General features: G+C 54.9%; 1 protein-coding gene across 1 annotated transcript in view; it reads right to left on the bottom strand.

Moving 5' to 3' along the window:
* Positions 1-5,810: 5,810 nt before the first annotated feature.
* SDHB (succinate dehydrogenase complex iron sulfur subunit B) overlaps positions 5,811-15,059 on the bottom strand; it is a 30,072-nt gene continuing 20,823 nt past the window's right edge. The window contains exons 4-8 of the mRNA XM_046004812.1: positions 13,632-13,768; positions 12,900-13,016; positions 10,125-10,226; positions 8,586-8,708; positions 5,811-6,011 (exon numbers count right to left, since the gene is read on the bottom strand). Of these exons, the coding sequence (XP_045860768.1) occupies positions 5,934-6,011; positions 8,586-8,708; positions 10,125-10,226; positions 12,900-13,016; positions 13,632-13,768 (557 nt within the window). The 3' untranslated portion in view covers positions 5,811-5,933. The remainder of the gene's footprint in view (positions 6,012-8,585; positions 8,709-10,124; positions 10,227-12,899; positions 13,017-13,631; positions 13,769-15,059) is intronic.

The raw sequence follows: 15,059 nt of genomic DNA, 5'->3' as shown, positions 1-15,059 counted from the left end.
GATAAACGCCAAAGAAGGAAGACACACCCGCGCAGAGACTCACAGACTCCGACATGTGCGTGCACGCGGGGAGCCTCTGCAGTGAGGCCTGGGAGGCGTCGGAAACGCCAGAGGGAGAGCCAAGGGGTAGCCCAGCTCCCAGAAGCCTCGCAGCATGACTGCGGGTGCCCCAGCACAGGTGGGACGCATGGAGGCCCTGACAGGCCCCGACATCTTGTCCCTGTATGCAGCGTGGAGCACACTGCCCTGTCCTGACAGGTGCAGACACAGTGTCCCCTAACCTGGGGTTGGTGGCTTCTGGACTAAGGACTTCCAAAGACTGTGAATCCGAGACCCCAGGGTCTGGGGCAAATCAGGGAAGGATCATATCAGGGTAGGACTGACTCTATTCATCATCCATCCAGCACGACTTGCGCCATGCAGGGCACTGTTCTAGGAGCTGAGAACAGGACGGTGAAAGGGACAGACACCAGGAGCAGCCAAAGTCAGGCAGAGGAAAACTCCAGCAATAATAACCTGTCATGGAAAGGGCTGGAAGGAGCCAGAACTTCAATGCGGGGGTAATGGTGCAGGATAGACTCCAGAAGGGAAAGCAGGGAAGGCCTTGACAGTACCAGATACAGGGCAGGAATGCATGCAGACATTTGCTAAAGGAGCAAACGCTGACAGCGCTTTCTGATGGAGGCGATGTGCAGTGCAGGAGTGTGGCATTGGAGACGCTCCAGGGGTCTGTTGTTTTATTTTATTTTTTAAGATTTTATTTATTTATTTGACAGAGAGATCGCAAGTAGGCAGAGAGGCAGGCACAGAGAGAGAGGGAGAAGCAATTTCCCTGCTGAGCAGAGAGCCCGATGTGGGGCTCGATTCCAGGACCTTGAGATCATGACCTGAGCCGAAGGCAGAGGCTTAACCCACTGAGCCACCCAGGCTCAAAACACCCTCTGTTTTGAGGGGGGTCGGGGGGAGAGGGGTACAAGGGAGCCACTTGCTGAGCTCGGGCAGGCTCCTGGCGGAGCAGCTCCACTTCACTCCGTTGAGAAGTGCTGTGTCATCTGCTGATGAGATTCGCAGCGTGGGCAGGTGACTTCTCCGAGTCCACATGTCCTCCTCCAGAGTCCAGCCCCACGCCTGACGGACCTCTTCCCTGGGGAACCCAGACCTCCCACAGCAAGCAGAATGGCTGGGTTCAGAGAAATGGCTCGCTAGGATGGCCTTGCCAAGAGGCAGTGTGGTGCAGGGACCGGAGCTGGACTATGGCCCCAGAGACCTGGGTACGATACGCATCGGGTGCTTTCTAGCTGGATGAGCTTTAAAAAGTCACTTTCCCTCACTGAGCCCCTCTCCTGCTGTGGAAAACAGAAGCTGTTCAGAAGGCGGAAGGAGATAGCAGGTGCTTGGGGAAAGCTGGTCGCTTTCTGTAGCTCCTGGTGCTGGGCTGGATGTTTCATAAAACAAGGGTCTCAGGGATCGCCTTGCCAGATTGGTCCCCTGGGCTGAGCTTTGAAGAGGCTCCGCCCTCTAAGCCAGCTGGGAAAGTGCTGCACCTGCTGCCCCGCCTGTTTCCTTGACCCGCAGGAGGATAGAGGAAGCTTCTCTTCAAACCACAGAGGATGTGGAAGGTCCTGCCGTCTGCTGGGGTTACCTTTGGGGAAGTGGCTCTCACAGTGTGGTCCTCTGAGTGGTCTGTGGGTTGGGCTCTAGTCACCTGTGGGTCAGAACCCATCAAGGAATTTTCCTTGCAAGTGGCGGCTCCCTTGGAGGCCCCCCGACAGAAGGACATAAAATATGCCTGGTCCAAGTGGCCAAAGGTTTGACAAGTGACTAGTGTGAACCCGTTTATTCTGGAGCCTTGCCTTACTTCTCCATTTCGCCAGTTTCACTAGATTTTTGCAAAAGTGGATTTTCTCTTCTAGTAACAAACCCCATGACAGGATGATGCCTGTCTGGACACAAAAAGGGGGGGGTTTCAGCAATTTGTCTTATAGTCTCCTGGGCAAGGAGAAGGACTTGAGAAAATTTGGGTGTTGGGGTCTGTCGCAGCACTCTGAGTGGTCAGTGTGACCCGGGAAATGAGCGGCCAGAAAAACCATCCTCCAGACTCCAGACGGGAGTTCCCTCACTCTGGCCGGAAGTCCTGGGTGGTTCCCGTGACCCTGAGGGGGCCTTCCACGCCGTGTGGGCTCGAGACAAATCCGCTCAATTGTGTTTCTGGAGCATTTGCTCTACTGCAGGCTAGATGCTGTCCCATTTGTCCTTACTTTCTTTGGAAATTAATATGTTACGTATTTATTTAATTTTTTTTTGAGTTTTTGGGGGTATCAAGGATTGCCTTCTCTGAGTTCACACATCTATCAGCTCACATATTTACTTTTTTGGAGAGGGGTTGAGAACTCACATTTATTCTCATTTGGAATTGAGCCATGATGCTTTTTTTTTTTTTTTAAGATTTTATTTATTTATTTGCCAGAGAGAGAGATCACAAGTAGGCAGAGAGTCAGGCAGGGGGTGGAGGGGGGAAGCAGGCTCCCTGCTGAGCAGAGAGCCTGATGTGGGGCTCGATCCCAGGACCCTGAGATCACGACCTGAGCTGAAGGCAGAGACTTAACCCGCTGAGCCACCCAGATGCCCCTGAACCACAATTCTGAGTGATGAATGCTGTTAATTCCCATTTTATAGATAGGAAAACAGAGGCACAGAAGTTCAAGTTGCCCAAAGACCAGGGAAGAAAAGATGGCTTGGTCCCGTCTTAGAGAAATTTGAGGAATTCTACAATATTACTTTTGTGAATGAAGGCACATTGACTGGACACGGTTGGGGCCACAGAAGTAGCATAAGGGACAGAATACCCTTCGTCTGCTCAAGTATGAAGTTTTTATAAAGTCTTTGTGACTGTTGAAATGGAACGCTTGCCCAAAATCCAGGGAAAGTTTAAATAAGCAGTAAGCGCAACCACGGGTGGGTCACGTGTTCCCATTTGGCCCCAGTTTGAGACGTGGTGACAGTGGCCGGCAGTCATGGATCTGCCAGGTGCGGGAGCAGATCAGCGGTGGCAGCTCCCAGGACAGGACACTGCCTCGTCCCCGGAGCTGGTGGCGCAGAGCTGTCATTCCGAGTCATGACGCATGCACGAGAAAACCCTTTTTTCTCTACCCATCAAGGCACGAGAGGCAAAGTCAAATCATATGTGGATCCAAGAACTGGGACCTTCCCAGGGCCGACAGAGATGGACAGAGTGTGAGCGGGAGTGGAAGGTGTGGGGGCTGCCGGGGTCTTTAGGTTCCCGCTTCCTGAGGACGGGGTATCATGTAGTCTTCCAGGGCTGGTCAAGAATTTGAGATTGGACACTTCAGGGCAAAGACCCTGTTCTGAATTTCTCATCAATCAGTGTCTGCTCCTTTTTAAGTTGGTGACTTGGGCTCCTCGGTGGCAGGGAACACATCTTACTCATCTCTACCCCTAGCTACTAAACTCGCCTAATAATGGAGACGAGTCCTTCTGAGCTGTCCCTTCTCAAAGCCAGAAACGCTCATTAAGGTTCATCCCGGATGAGTCAGACATTTATCTTAGCTGCCTGCCTCACAATGGCAACGCAAGGAGCCTTTGTTTCCCCGCTGATCTCACTGCTGTGGGTGAAAAGAGCCACCTTGGGGGCGCCTGGGTGGCTCAGTGGGTTAAAGCCTCTGCCTTCAGTCCAGGTCATGATCTCAGGGTCCTGGGATCGAGCCCCACATCCGGCTCTCTGCTCGGCAGGGAGCCTGCTTCCCCCTCTCTCTCTGCCTGCCTCTCTGGCTACCTGTGATCTCTGTCAAATAAATAATAAAATCTTTAAAAAAAAAAAAAAAAGAAAAGAGCACCTTGGAGTGCTCCCGAGGGAGAGGAGGGTCGGTCACCGTGCACCTGCGCCAGAGACCTGAACCTGGGGTTCGAAAGGCTCAAGCAGAATTTAAATCACACACACAAGTAGATCTTTATTAGCACCAAAGAGGCCCTTGGTTATTGTGGGGTGGAAACAGAAGGCTGCTGTTATTCACAACAGCTAAAAGACGCGGAAGCAACCTAAGTGTGTACTGTGGGATGGATGAGTCCACAAAATATGGGGTCTGCACCCAAGGGAGGATTCTTCAACCTGAGAAAGCAAGTTCAGGGGCACCTGGCTGGCTCATTTGGTGGGACATGTGACTTTTTTAAAAAAATATTTTATTTATTTAATTGACAGAGAGAGACACAGTGAGGGAGAAACACAAAGGAGAGAGAGTAGCAGGCTTCCCGCGGAGCAGAGAGCCCAATGTGTGGCTCGATCCCAGCACCCTGGGATCAGGGCCCGAGGTGAAGGCAGACACTTAACGACTGAGCCACCCAGGTGCCCAGGGACATGTGACTCTTCATCTCGGGGTTGTGGGCTTAAGCCCCACAGTGGTGTAGAGATCATTTAATTTTTACTTTTAGAGTATGCACAGGGTCGGGGGCAGGTTGGGGAGGGGCAGAGGGAGAGGGAGCGAGAATCTCCAGGGCCCCATGATCCCATGACCGGGGCTAAAATCAAGGGTTGGATGCTTCACGGACTGAGTCACCCAGGTGCTCCTTAAAAATAAAAACGTATAAAACAAAAAAAGGAAAGTGGTTCTGACAATAGGCTACAACACAGAGAAACCTTGAGAATTGTATGCTAAGCGAAGTGTTACCAAAGACAAAATACTGCCCGGCTGCCCTCTCAGGAGGGAGTGGTCAATCCTGCAAACAGCAAGTAGAAGGGTGGTGGCCGGGGCGGGGCAGTCGTTTCACCCGGAGTTTTGCAGGACACAGAGGTCCGCACGGCGGGGGCGGCTGCACAATGATGTGAATGTACGTCATGCCACCAATAGGGCACTTAACGATGGCTAAGGACGTAAATCTGTTACATGGATGTGACCACAGTAAACGGGGAAAAATGGGAAGTGGACAGGTTAGATCACACCGTTTTCCCTAAGATTTTAAGATTTTATTTGAGAGACCCAGTGCATGTGCCGGGGGGGGGGGGGGGGCGGCGGGGGGGGGGCGCGCAGGTGTGGGGGAGGGAGAGAATCCCAAGCAGATGCCACACTTGGCCCGATTTGGGGCTCGATCTCACGACTCTGCGATCATGACCTGAGTTCCATGCCTAACCAACGGAGCCACCCAGTTGCCCCGTATCACACCCTGATTTGGAAGGGAAAGCTTTCTGTGTGCCCATTTGTCATGACATAAAGGTCTGGGAGGAAACCATCGGGGGTGGGGGTGGGGGTGTGCTCAGAGGGCCTTTCACTTCTGCCCTGATGCACTTTCGCGCTGTCTGGCTTTTAGTGAGCGTTGCCGCCTCGGTGGCAAAGCCAAGTGCCGGGAACCGGAGCTTGCCGGGAGAGGCCCCTGGTGGTCAGCTGTGGAACTCGAGGTCACAGCTGACCTGGTCACTGCTCCGTGTTGGGAGGCAGCCAACCTCTCGGTAATTCTCATCCAGGAGGCTGCATAAGGACAAGAGCTGAGAGTGAGCGTGCAGGGAAGTCTGTTCCCACAGGCATGGGTGAGACGGGCAGTCACCACCCTCCCCGTACAGAAGGCCAAACTGGAGACTAGAGGAGGAACCCACCCAAGGGTGTGGAGCGGGAAAGCGGCAAAGGGAACCCCCTGCACATTCCCCTGTGCAGACAGGCCCCGCCCCACCCCTCAGGGGCTCAGCGCAGGAGCCGGCCCCTCTCTGAGGACAGGGACTCTTCCCTTCTCCGGCCCGTGCATTCCTCTTCAGGGAGTAAAAGGAACAGGCTTGCTTTTTTGTTAATAAAGTAGAATAACATTTATTTATTTCTTAAAATCTTTATTATACATGCTGTATTCATGGAAAACCAAGACCTCTGAAGGGACTCGGACTGGAGATACAGCACGGCTAGCCGAGCTGGCTGTCATGCTGAGTGTGGGAACAGTTACACCGACGCCTTCTTCCCCTTATAGGTGGCCATCATTTTCTTGATTTCGGCAATAGCTTTGCCTGGATTCAGCCCCTTGAGAAAAGAGAAGAGAATTGATATCACCAGGTCAGCTAGGCCAAATGAAGAACCCAGCGCCTTGGGCAAACCCCCCAGTGGGACAAGGACAAAGCAACCGTGGATGCGAAATGCGCCCTTCCAAAGCCAGGGGGTCGGGCTCAGGGCTCTCCCGCCTCCACCTGCACTGGCCTCCTGGCGGTGAAAGCCTTGCCCAGGGTTGACCGCCCCCGCCCCCGGTCCCGGCCCGCACCCGGTCCCGGCCCACCCCGCGTGCACAGACATCCAGGAGAGGGCGGCTCTTCCACGGCCATGGCCAGTGTCCCAAGCAGCCAGCTGCCCTTGGATTCTTACACATTCCCCAGGGCACACACGCGCCCTCCTGGGTGACCCAGGCCTGGCAGGTGGCCCCTCCCAAGCGCCATTGGCCGTCTGGCCCACACTGGTTCTGCAGGAGGCACCACAATGAAACCCTGTGCAGACCCGCCGACCGCCTACAGGTAGGCAGACACGTGAAGATGGGAAAACGAGACAAGGGCTCCTCTGAGGTTAGAAGAGAGTGCCGTGTTTTAGCAGGACAGCTCTAATCCTGACACTGAAGTGTGTGGGAAGAGGCCCAGAAAATCCTGAGCAGGAAGCAAAGTCTGTCGCCTCTAACACCCAGAACTGGCCAAAGACATGTGGCCATGCCCTCTGAGGGGCAAGAAATTCAGGGCTGAGTTTGTTCGCACACACACATCGTCAACAGGCACGCAGAGAAGACTGAGCAAGGACGGGAGGAGGGGACATGTGTAACAACTTTCTCCCTCGTGCCAAGCGCCCAGCTCTCCCCGCAGGCCTGGCCCTGGGGACCCCCTGCCCACACCAGACTCCCCAGGGCCTGATGCCCTATGGTCAGGCCCAGCCCCCCATCCTGGGCTATGCGGCTGCTGCTGTGTGCCCTGCGGTCCCTGCACAAGGCCACCACCCCCTTCTGCCCGCTGTGGTGTGGTCCTGTGCACCAGGATGCCTTCCGCGGAGACCCGCAGGCCGATGTGGACTCGGTGACCTGGAGGCTCCAGACGGTGGGGAGTTTTCGGACGCCGTCTACTCTCCCTCACTCCCAGCATAGTCTATCCTGGTGACTGCCTCATCCCACCCAGCTGGGAAGCTTTTGTCCGTGCAACTCAACTGCCAAAAAAACCACTTCCGTGGTGGGAAAAAAAAAAGTGCGTGGAAAGGAGGAAAAAAGAAAAAGAAACAAGAGATCTTCATAGACAAAGGGAGAGAGGACACTCTTCAAAGAATGATACGGAATGGTCTCCCAAGTAAATGAAGGGGAAAAGGCAGCGTGAGACAGAACAGGAGCCGTGAGCATTTGTGCACAGCATGGAAACTCGGCAAGGGCCTCTGTGGCGCCCCTGCCTGCCCCCATTTACCGCAGGACCTGGGGGGGGGTCTGTGCCCATCAGCACACCTGGGGCAGCAGGAGGAGCCGGGTCAGGGAGTCCGGGGGACTGCTTTCCCGGCCCTGCCCCAACAGCAACCTCAGCAAGTGGCTAGCAGCCCACCCCCCGCGCCCGGGGCTCAGCGTCCCCATCTGTGGAAGGAAACCTTTCAGCTCACACAACCCGGGCCTCCTCTAGTCCCTCAGGTCACGGAGGGCCTCTGTTCCTGTCTGCTGCGAAGGCACCTGCCCGGGAACGCACCTCCGGAGCCCAGACCGGGCTCCCATGTGTGGGCCCAGCTACTAACGGCTCACCACGTGCCAGGCTGGAGCCTGTGCGCTCCCTCACCGGGGGGGGCCCCCAGGCCCCATTGCTGGCCAGACATGAGAAGCACCATGAGACAGGGGGCCCTGGAAACCGTCTCCAGGCAAAAAAGCAGGGAATTACCCAGTCTCACTTCCTGTTTAAGCTATGCTATCTCCCCCCACCTCCTTTTTAAAAACTCCCAACTGGTTACCCTAGAGTTTTCCATCTTGCTGCCTGTTTCCTCGCTGCCTCTCTCAGGGATCCCGCTCTGCCCCCCGTCTCTGCTCAAAGGGCAGCCGTGTCCTGAGCCGTGTGGCCCTGGCCGCTCCCTGCCCACTGAGCAGACCAGGGTCGGCACCTGAGTGGAGCCAGGCCACAGCGAGCCATCCTGCTGGCATGCAGGCCCCACAGGCAGGCTGAGAGATGGGCAGTGGTGGGAGCCAAAGGTCAAGGGGACCGCAAGAAGGGGGAGGAGAAGCAGGAACGGGGAAAGCGTGCAGAGAGGAGGCCTGACCGAGGGACACGGAGGGAACTGGGAACCAAGGGGCTGCTGGGAGAGCACCGCATGTTGGCAGCAGCGCTGCGAGCGGAAACCCTGCGACACGGAGCAGGGATCCAGTCCCCGCAGCTACCCGCCTCTGCCACCTCTCGAGGCTCCTACCGAGCCAGGGAGAGCGAGGACAGGTGCCCGCTTGTGGACTCCTGGGGCATGCTGACTCCCCCAGGCCCCGCAAGGAAACCTTTCTCTGGAGGGGGAGGGCCCGAGCCAGTCTGGTCCTCACAGCTCAGCTCGTCCTGGGGGACATGGTTCTCCAGCCCCTCTCCCGGAGCCCCGCAGGCAGGGCTGGGGCCCGCGTACCTTGGGGCAGGTCTTGGTGCAGTTCATGATGGTATGGCAGCGGTACAGGGAGAATGGGTCCTGTAGCTTGGCCAGGCGCTCCTCTGTGAAGTCGTCCCTCGAGTCAATCATCCAGCGGTAGGCCTGGGGAGCCGGGGGGGCGATGAGCCACGCTGGCATCCCAACCGGCCTGCTCAGAGCCCCGGGGGAGCAGCAGAAAGGGAGTCCCTCAGCTGAGAGGCCTGTCTCTGCTCTGTGGTTCCTGCCATCTGTCAGGGAGAGTCTCTCCTCGAGAACGCCTCTCTACTACAGTGTCCCCCCGCTCCCTGGGGCACAGCACCCCGGGTACCCGCACTTCATCACAGGTCAGCAGGCATCGTCTCGTCATCTCAAGGTCTCACTGGCTTCCTGCCCGGATTCTGAGTGCGGGAAGGCAGGCACGGTGTCACATGACTGTCTTCACAGCGCCAACCTAGGTCTCCTAGTAGACCCATGACTTAGATCTGTCGGGAGATCTCCCGGATGGACTCTTGGGTCAATCCGCCCCGGGGCCTGGCTTGCAACGGCCGAAGGCAGCCTGGCTGCTCGCGCAGTGAAGCGGGGGCCGCTCGTTCCCCAGCAACTCACAGCGTGGGGGGCAGAGGCCCACCGTGCATGCGCCTCGTTATTCGGTCTTTTGCGTGGATGGAAATCAATACTGCTAAGCGGTCACACAGCTTGTAACTTCCCTTTTTGTGGGAAGATGAGAAATGAGAACTTGCTTTTTGGAACTGGGAACCTGAGAAGCACTGACCACAGACGGCAAGAGCACAGCTCTCTGGGGACGAAGGCAGCTCCTCTGCAGGGACCTAGATGCGTTCGCCCGCACACGGAAGAGCAGTGCCGCCTTCCTGCCAAGTAACCCCGACGCCCAGGACTCCAGGCTCTCATTAGCCTGGAAACCCGTTCCAGCCTTAGAGCTGGGAAGCTGCCCCTCCAAGAAATGTCTCTCCCCTGCTTGCATGTCAGACACCCCCGTGCGAGGGCGCTGGGTGGCCCCCCGACAGATGCGGTCTCGGGAGGGGCGGGGGGCCAGTGGGTAGACAAGAGCCAGCTGCACAGGGGATACGTTTAAACACCTGCAAGGCCTATTTAGCCAAAAGCCACGCCACTACCCCATGGGGTGGCCCGCAGCACACAGAATGAGGTGTTTTGCAGGCAAAGATTTACTGAAAGCCAAGTGAAGACAGTCCTGGTTGTAATGGATGTCCGCTGGAATGCCTGGTTTCCAACAATATATTTTCCTCTTGGACTTCTTCATTATTTATTTATTTATTTTTGGGGAAGATTTATTTGTTTATTGGGGGTGGGTGGGGAGGGAGGGAGAGAACACGGAGGAGGGGCAGAGGGAGAGCAGCAGACTCCACCCCAGGTATGGAGTCCGACTCAAGGCTGGCTCTCGGGACCCTGAGGTCAGGACCTGAGCTGGCCGAGAGTCAGCCGCTCCGGCGACTGCGCCAACCAGGCGCCCGGGCCTGCCTCAGCGTCACGTGCCCGTGGGGCAGCGAGGGAGCGCCTTACCTGCATGAGAACTGCAGGTCCCAGGTACTTGTCTCCGTTCCACCAGTAGCTGGGGCAGCTTGTGCTGCAGCAGGCACAGAGGATGCACTCGTACAGTCCGTCCTGTGTGCGGGGAAGGGCAGTCGGAACGTGCATGAGACAGCCACGTCTCCAGGTGACGGATTGTGATGCTGGGGCCGAGGCGCGAACAAAGTGCCTGCCTGCGTGAGTTTCCCTGGCAAAGTCTTAGGGGTGGCTTGAGGAGATTATCAGGTTCATGGAAAATGTCTTGGAATTGAAATGTACGTGTCTGTTGGGTTAGAACCCAGAGCTGGCACTTATCCTCTAATAAACACTAACCTCTCAATCGTCTAAAAAAACCACGAAAAACCAACCAACCCACGCCAAACACCCTACCACCTAGAATGCTCGTTAGGAGCAATGAGGCACCGAACAGTCTACCCCGGCCTCTGCCCGGGCTGGAAACGGGGATGGTATCTTAAATAAGCCCCCTGTGCCAGACTCACTTTCCCTCATTTGATCATCCCAACAACCCTATGCTATGGCGTGAGGACTACTGGAGTTGCAGACAGGTTAGGTCATTGGTCCAGGGTCGCACAGCTGCAAGCAGCCAGGGCTGGGATGGCCAAACACCTGCTTGCACTTGAACCCCGTCATGCTCAATCTGTCCAGCCAGTTCTAAAAAACCAGACTTTCTGATTTTGTGAGCAAGAGAGAGGGGCACAGTGACCTCTGACTCTAACAGATGACACAGAGTTGACAGTCATGACTGTAACCACGAGTCTTTAACAAAATCTCTGTTCTGTTAAGGGAGCACGTGGGAGCGCACACTGCCCCACTGGTCTAGAAAGCACAGGGCGCCAGGCTTAAGAGCCTTGAAGATGGTCATGTTCTTTGGTCCACTTACAGAAAAACCTATTAACAAGAAAAGGAACTCACACTTTTGGCCAGAACTTGAAAAATAAAGATGTTTATCCAGCCTTATTTGTAACAGTGAACAACTGGAGAGAATTTCGTTGTGCAACAGTGGGTGGACGTTACGTAATGCACAGTGCACTCAACTGAAGCAGCAGAAAGCAGCGTCTGGGCAAATGCTTACGAAGAATTCGGAAGAACATGGGAAAATGCTCGTAGTAACGAAAGTGAAGGCAGGACACAACGACGTTATTTACATTTGAGCCCAGCTACAGAAAAATGTAATGTAGCACATAAAAGAAAAAAACAAAAGTAGCTGTCCATGGACGTTATCCTTGGGTGCTGGAATATTACACATTATTTATATTTAAAAACAGTTACTTGTATTTTCCAATCACCCACAGTGACCATTATGGCTTTTAAAACTGTGAGAAAAAGCCATGCTCAGCATACTCATTTAAGGAAGTGAAAAATGCTTAACAAATTTTTGGTGTTTAAAGGTGTAAACTTGGGGGCGCCTGGGTGGTCAGTGGGTTAAAGCCTCTGCCTTCGGCTCAGGTCATGATCTCAGGGTCCTGGGATTGAGCCCCGCATTGGGCTCTCTGCTCAGCGGGGAGCCTGCTTCCTCCTCTCTCTCTGCCTGCCTCTCTGCCTACTTGTGATCTCTGTCAAATAAAGAAATAAAAATTAAAAAAAAAAAAAAAGGTGTAAACTTGGATCATGTAGAAAGAGTCAGGGAGACTCTTCGTGCCTTAGTACCGGGCACCCAGCAGGCGGTTCCTAGCTGGGGTTGCCTACTGGAGGAATGCAGGAGGGTGAGGTGGCCCAGAGAGACCAGTTCCAAGCTGGCCCTGTGGCCCGGCGCAGTCACGCCCCCTGCACGAGTCAGGAATGCCAGGCAGAGCGCTGTCCCGAGGACAAGGACTCCCGACACAGGAGAAAGCTGCCTGCGCCGCACCACTCTACCTAGAGTGCGGGGCACCCACATGGGGACTGTCCTGTCTTAATTCTACAGGTTGAAGAGAGGGCCTCAAGCGTCTGATATCTAGAAGGTACAGGGCGTTTACTCATCCACGTGCCTAACATGTACCAATAAATAACCCGAGCCAGGGCCTCAGGAAGGAGTAAGACCCCCCCTGCTGCCCGGGAGGAACGTGGGACGCACAGACATGCTGTCTCCTTGGCCCCATGCCGTGATACTGTCCACACTGTTGGGTCTCCCTCCCACTGCTCCCTCCCCACAAGGACACTGGAAGTGCCAGGACTGCAGGTGCGAACCAGAGGCTTCTCCAGAGGAGGGCCGGAGAATGGGACCGACAACCTGAGAATGCTCCCTGTAAGACGTCCCAGCCTGGACACCGGAGCGCCAAGAGAGTGACAGGCCGTCACCGCCCCACCGAGCAATCCCCTGGACACTCAGCATTAGGAAAGAACAGCAAGGTTCCCGTGCCCGACTGGCGGCCACCTGTCACCCGGGCTGGGGGCACGACTGCCAGGGGCCGGCCCGTGGGACGTGGCCACTCTGTTGAAGAGCAGCTCTGACAGAGCGGTCGCCTTGGCAAGACCCAATCACCTGCACACAGGTTTCCCCTGAAACAAACATCTCGCAACATGGTAACCATGTGCCCTTCCAGGCAGGGCGGCCGTGCTCCGGATCCCTGGTCCACTGGGGGCCCTTGTGGGATCACACGACCCCCCTGGCCCTGAGAGGACGGGTGTCCCCTTGGACAGATGCTTTTGCAGTTCCTTTCCAGAACACACTCCATAAATGGTCTGCAGCGTCCCGTGCTGCTACTCCCCACCCCATCCCCCCAAGCCACGCTTCCTGGCAAGGCAAGACAATAAATGGGGACTAATGACCAGTTTCTCACGATCTTCTATGGACTGTAGATACTGCTGCTTGCCCTCCTGGGACTCGTCCTTCTTCTTCAAATAAGGCTCGATGGATTTGTACTGAGCGTAGAAGTTGCTCAGGTCCTGCGGTTAAGAGGAAGACAACGAAAAGAAGGGTCAGAGTCCACCATCGCTCCCGAGCTTTCGTATTCTCCCTGTTTCTGGGACGCGGCCCACTTCCCCATCCCACACCAGCAGGGGTCTGACTCTCTGTCCCGGGCGTGGACCCACGCAAAGATGACAGGAGAACAAACAGTCACAGGCATTAGTGGCAGCTGGGCAATCTCTCCTCCACACACTCCGGAAACCCTGCAATCCCGCAGCCCTGTCGGGGAAGGTGCCACACACGGGGGAGGCAGAGACTGCACAACGTGTAACAGCCGGTGCCTTCCCCGCTGGTATTTTCCACATGAGTTCTTTGTAGTTAACGGCCAAATTCTTGATTCTGGGACTGTTCCAGATCTAAAATCCTATGCCCTGTTATTCCCCAGCAATCCTCCCCAATGAGAGGCTGGAGAATCTTCTAGGCCTGTTTGTCTTCTACCATTCAAATTCCTTAATTCAACTCAGGAGAAAAGCCTGCCCTAGAGAACGGTAACACATCTCTCCCTCGCGCACACCTCTTCCCTTCTCCCCCCAAAATAAAAAATGGGGTGGGGAGAGAGGGAGAGAGTGGGATGGGGGGAGGCAGGAACTCACGGGAACAAGGTCCTTTATCACATACATATGCGGAAGAGGGTAGATTTTTGAGACTTTGCTGAGGTTGGTGTCGATCCTCCGGGTGCAAGCCAGGGTGTTGCCTCCGTTGATGTTCATGGCACAGGAGCCACAGATGCCTGAGAGAGAGACGCGTTCAGCACTTCCTCACCCGGGCCCGGCAGTCCAGCTTCCACCCCTCTTTCGGGAACATCGTTCCCCTACCAGCAGGAGCAGCACTGACATAGGATACATCCGGGTGCCCTGTGGCGATTTCCTTCTCCATCTTACTGCCTGGAATACAGATCTAATGACTGTAGTTCCAAATGCCATTTTGTGACCACGAGGCAGCCCAGGGGTTGGAATCTACACGCTACAGAAGGCACTAGAGACAGAAGGGGCCCGGGGCACTGTGGCATCACAGACCCCACGCCAGTCCTAATGCCAGGCTTCATGCATTTTCGGAAATAAATCAGCACCCCAGCCCCTCTTTTAAAAGGCCCTGTTATTTGACCTCAAACTGTGACAGACTGGACCCACAAGCGAACTGACACCGTGCCGGTCATCTTCCGGCTGAGGCCTGGACACAGGTAACGCACACACAACCTTCACTCTATCGTCCCCACTGAACTAGCAGCACGGTGGCTGCCCTGGGGCCACGACACCCACATAGGCCGCCTGAACACTGCCTTGCCAGGGAGAAGAATGAACGCATGTGTAAGCAAAGCAAACGAAACAAAAATAAGGTGCTGAGCAAGGATCCTGAAAATGACACTTTCCTTGCCGTGTATGGGCAGTTCCTCGGTATTTCAGAGTTTAAAGAGGACCAAACAATCTGAACCCACTTTTCTGAAGCTGTTTTTTCAGAAATGTGATTACTTGCGAGACACTTTAGGAAGACCACCCCCTCTTCTTCTGTAAATCTTTTTTTTCTTTTAAAGATTTTACTTATTTGAGAGAGAGAGAGAGGGAGAACACAGAGGGGTAGTGAGAAGCAGATGCCCCGATGAGCAGGGAGCCCGATGTGGGGTTCGATCCCAGGACCCTCAGACTGTGACCTGAGCTGGCAGACGCTTAACCGACTGAGCCACGCAGGCGCCTTCCTGTAAATCTTAGTATAAGCATGTAAGAGACAACAAAGACCCATCATAAGCAAATACTCCAAAAGTTTCCCAGGAGACTGCTATCAAAATACTTACGTGTGCCCAGCATCCAACCAGAGAAGTATGCTCTTGTAAGAGATCAAATACAATTTAAAAAATAAATCCAGTGAGTCTTCTCCGAAAAAGGCTCCCCTGGAAATTCCTTTACCGGTCAGTGAGGGAATAAAAAGGAGTGGCAATCAGTGTCATTCTATCTAACACTTTTTAGTCCGGATGGGCCACATCCTATGTTCTTGGCTCTGAAAAAGTCTTATGGGGAAAGGTTACT

Source organism: Meles meles, chromosome 1 (genome assembly GCF_922984935.1).
Source record: "Meles meles chromosome 1, mMelMel3.1 paternal haplotype, whole genome shotgun sequence".
Taxonomy (NCBI): domain Eukaryota; kingdom Metazoa; phylum Chordata; class Mammalia; order Carnivora; family Mustelidae; genus Meles; species Meles meles.
The sequence above is the reverse complement of the archived record's forward strand: the minus strand, read 5'-3'. Positions and strand labels throughout refer to the sequence as shown.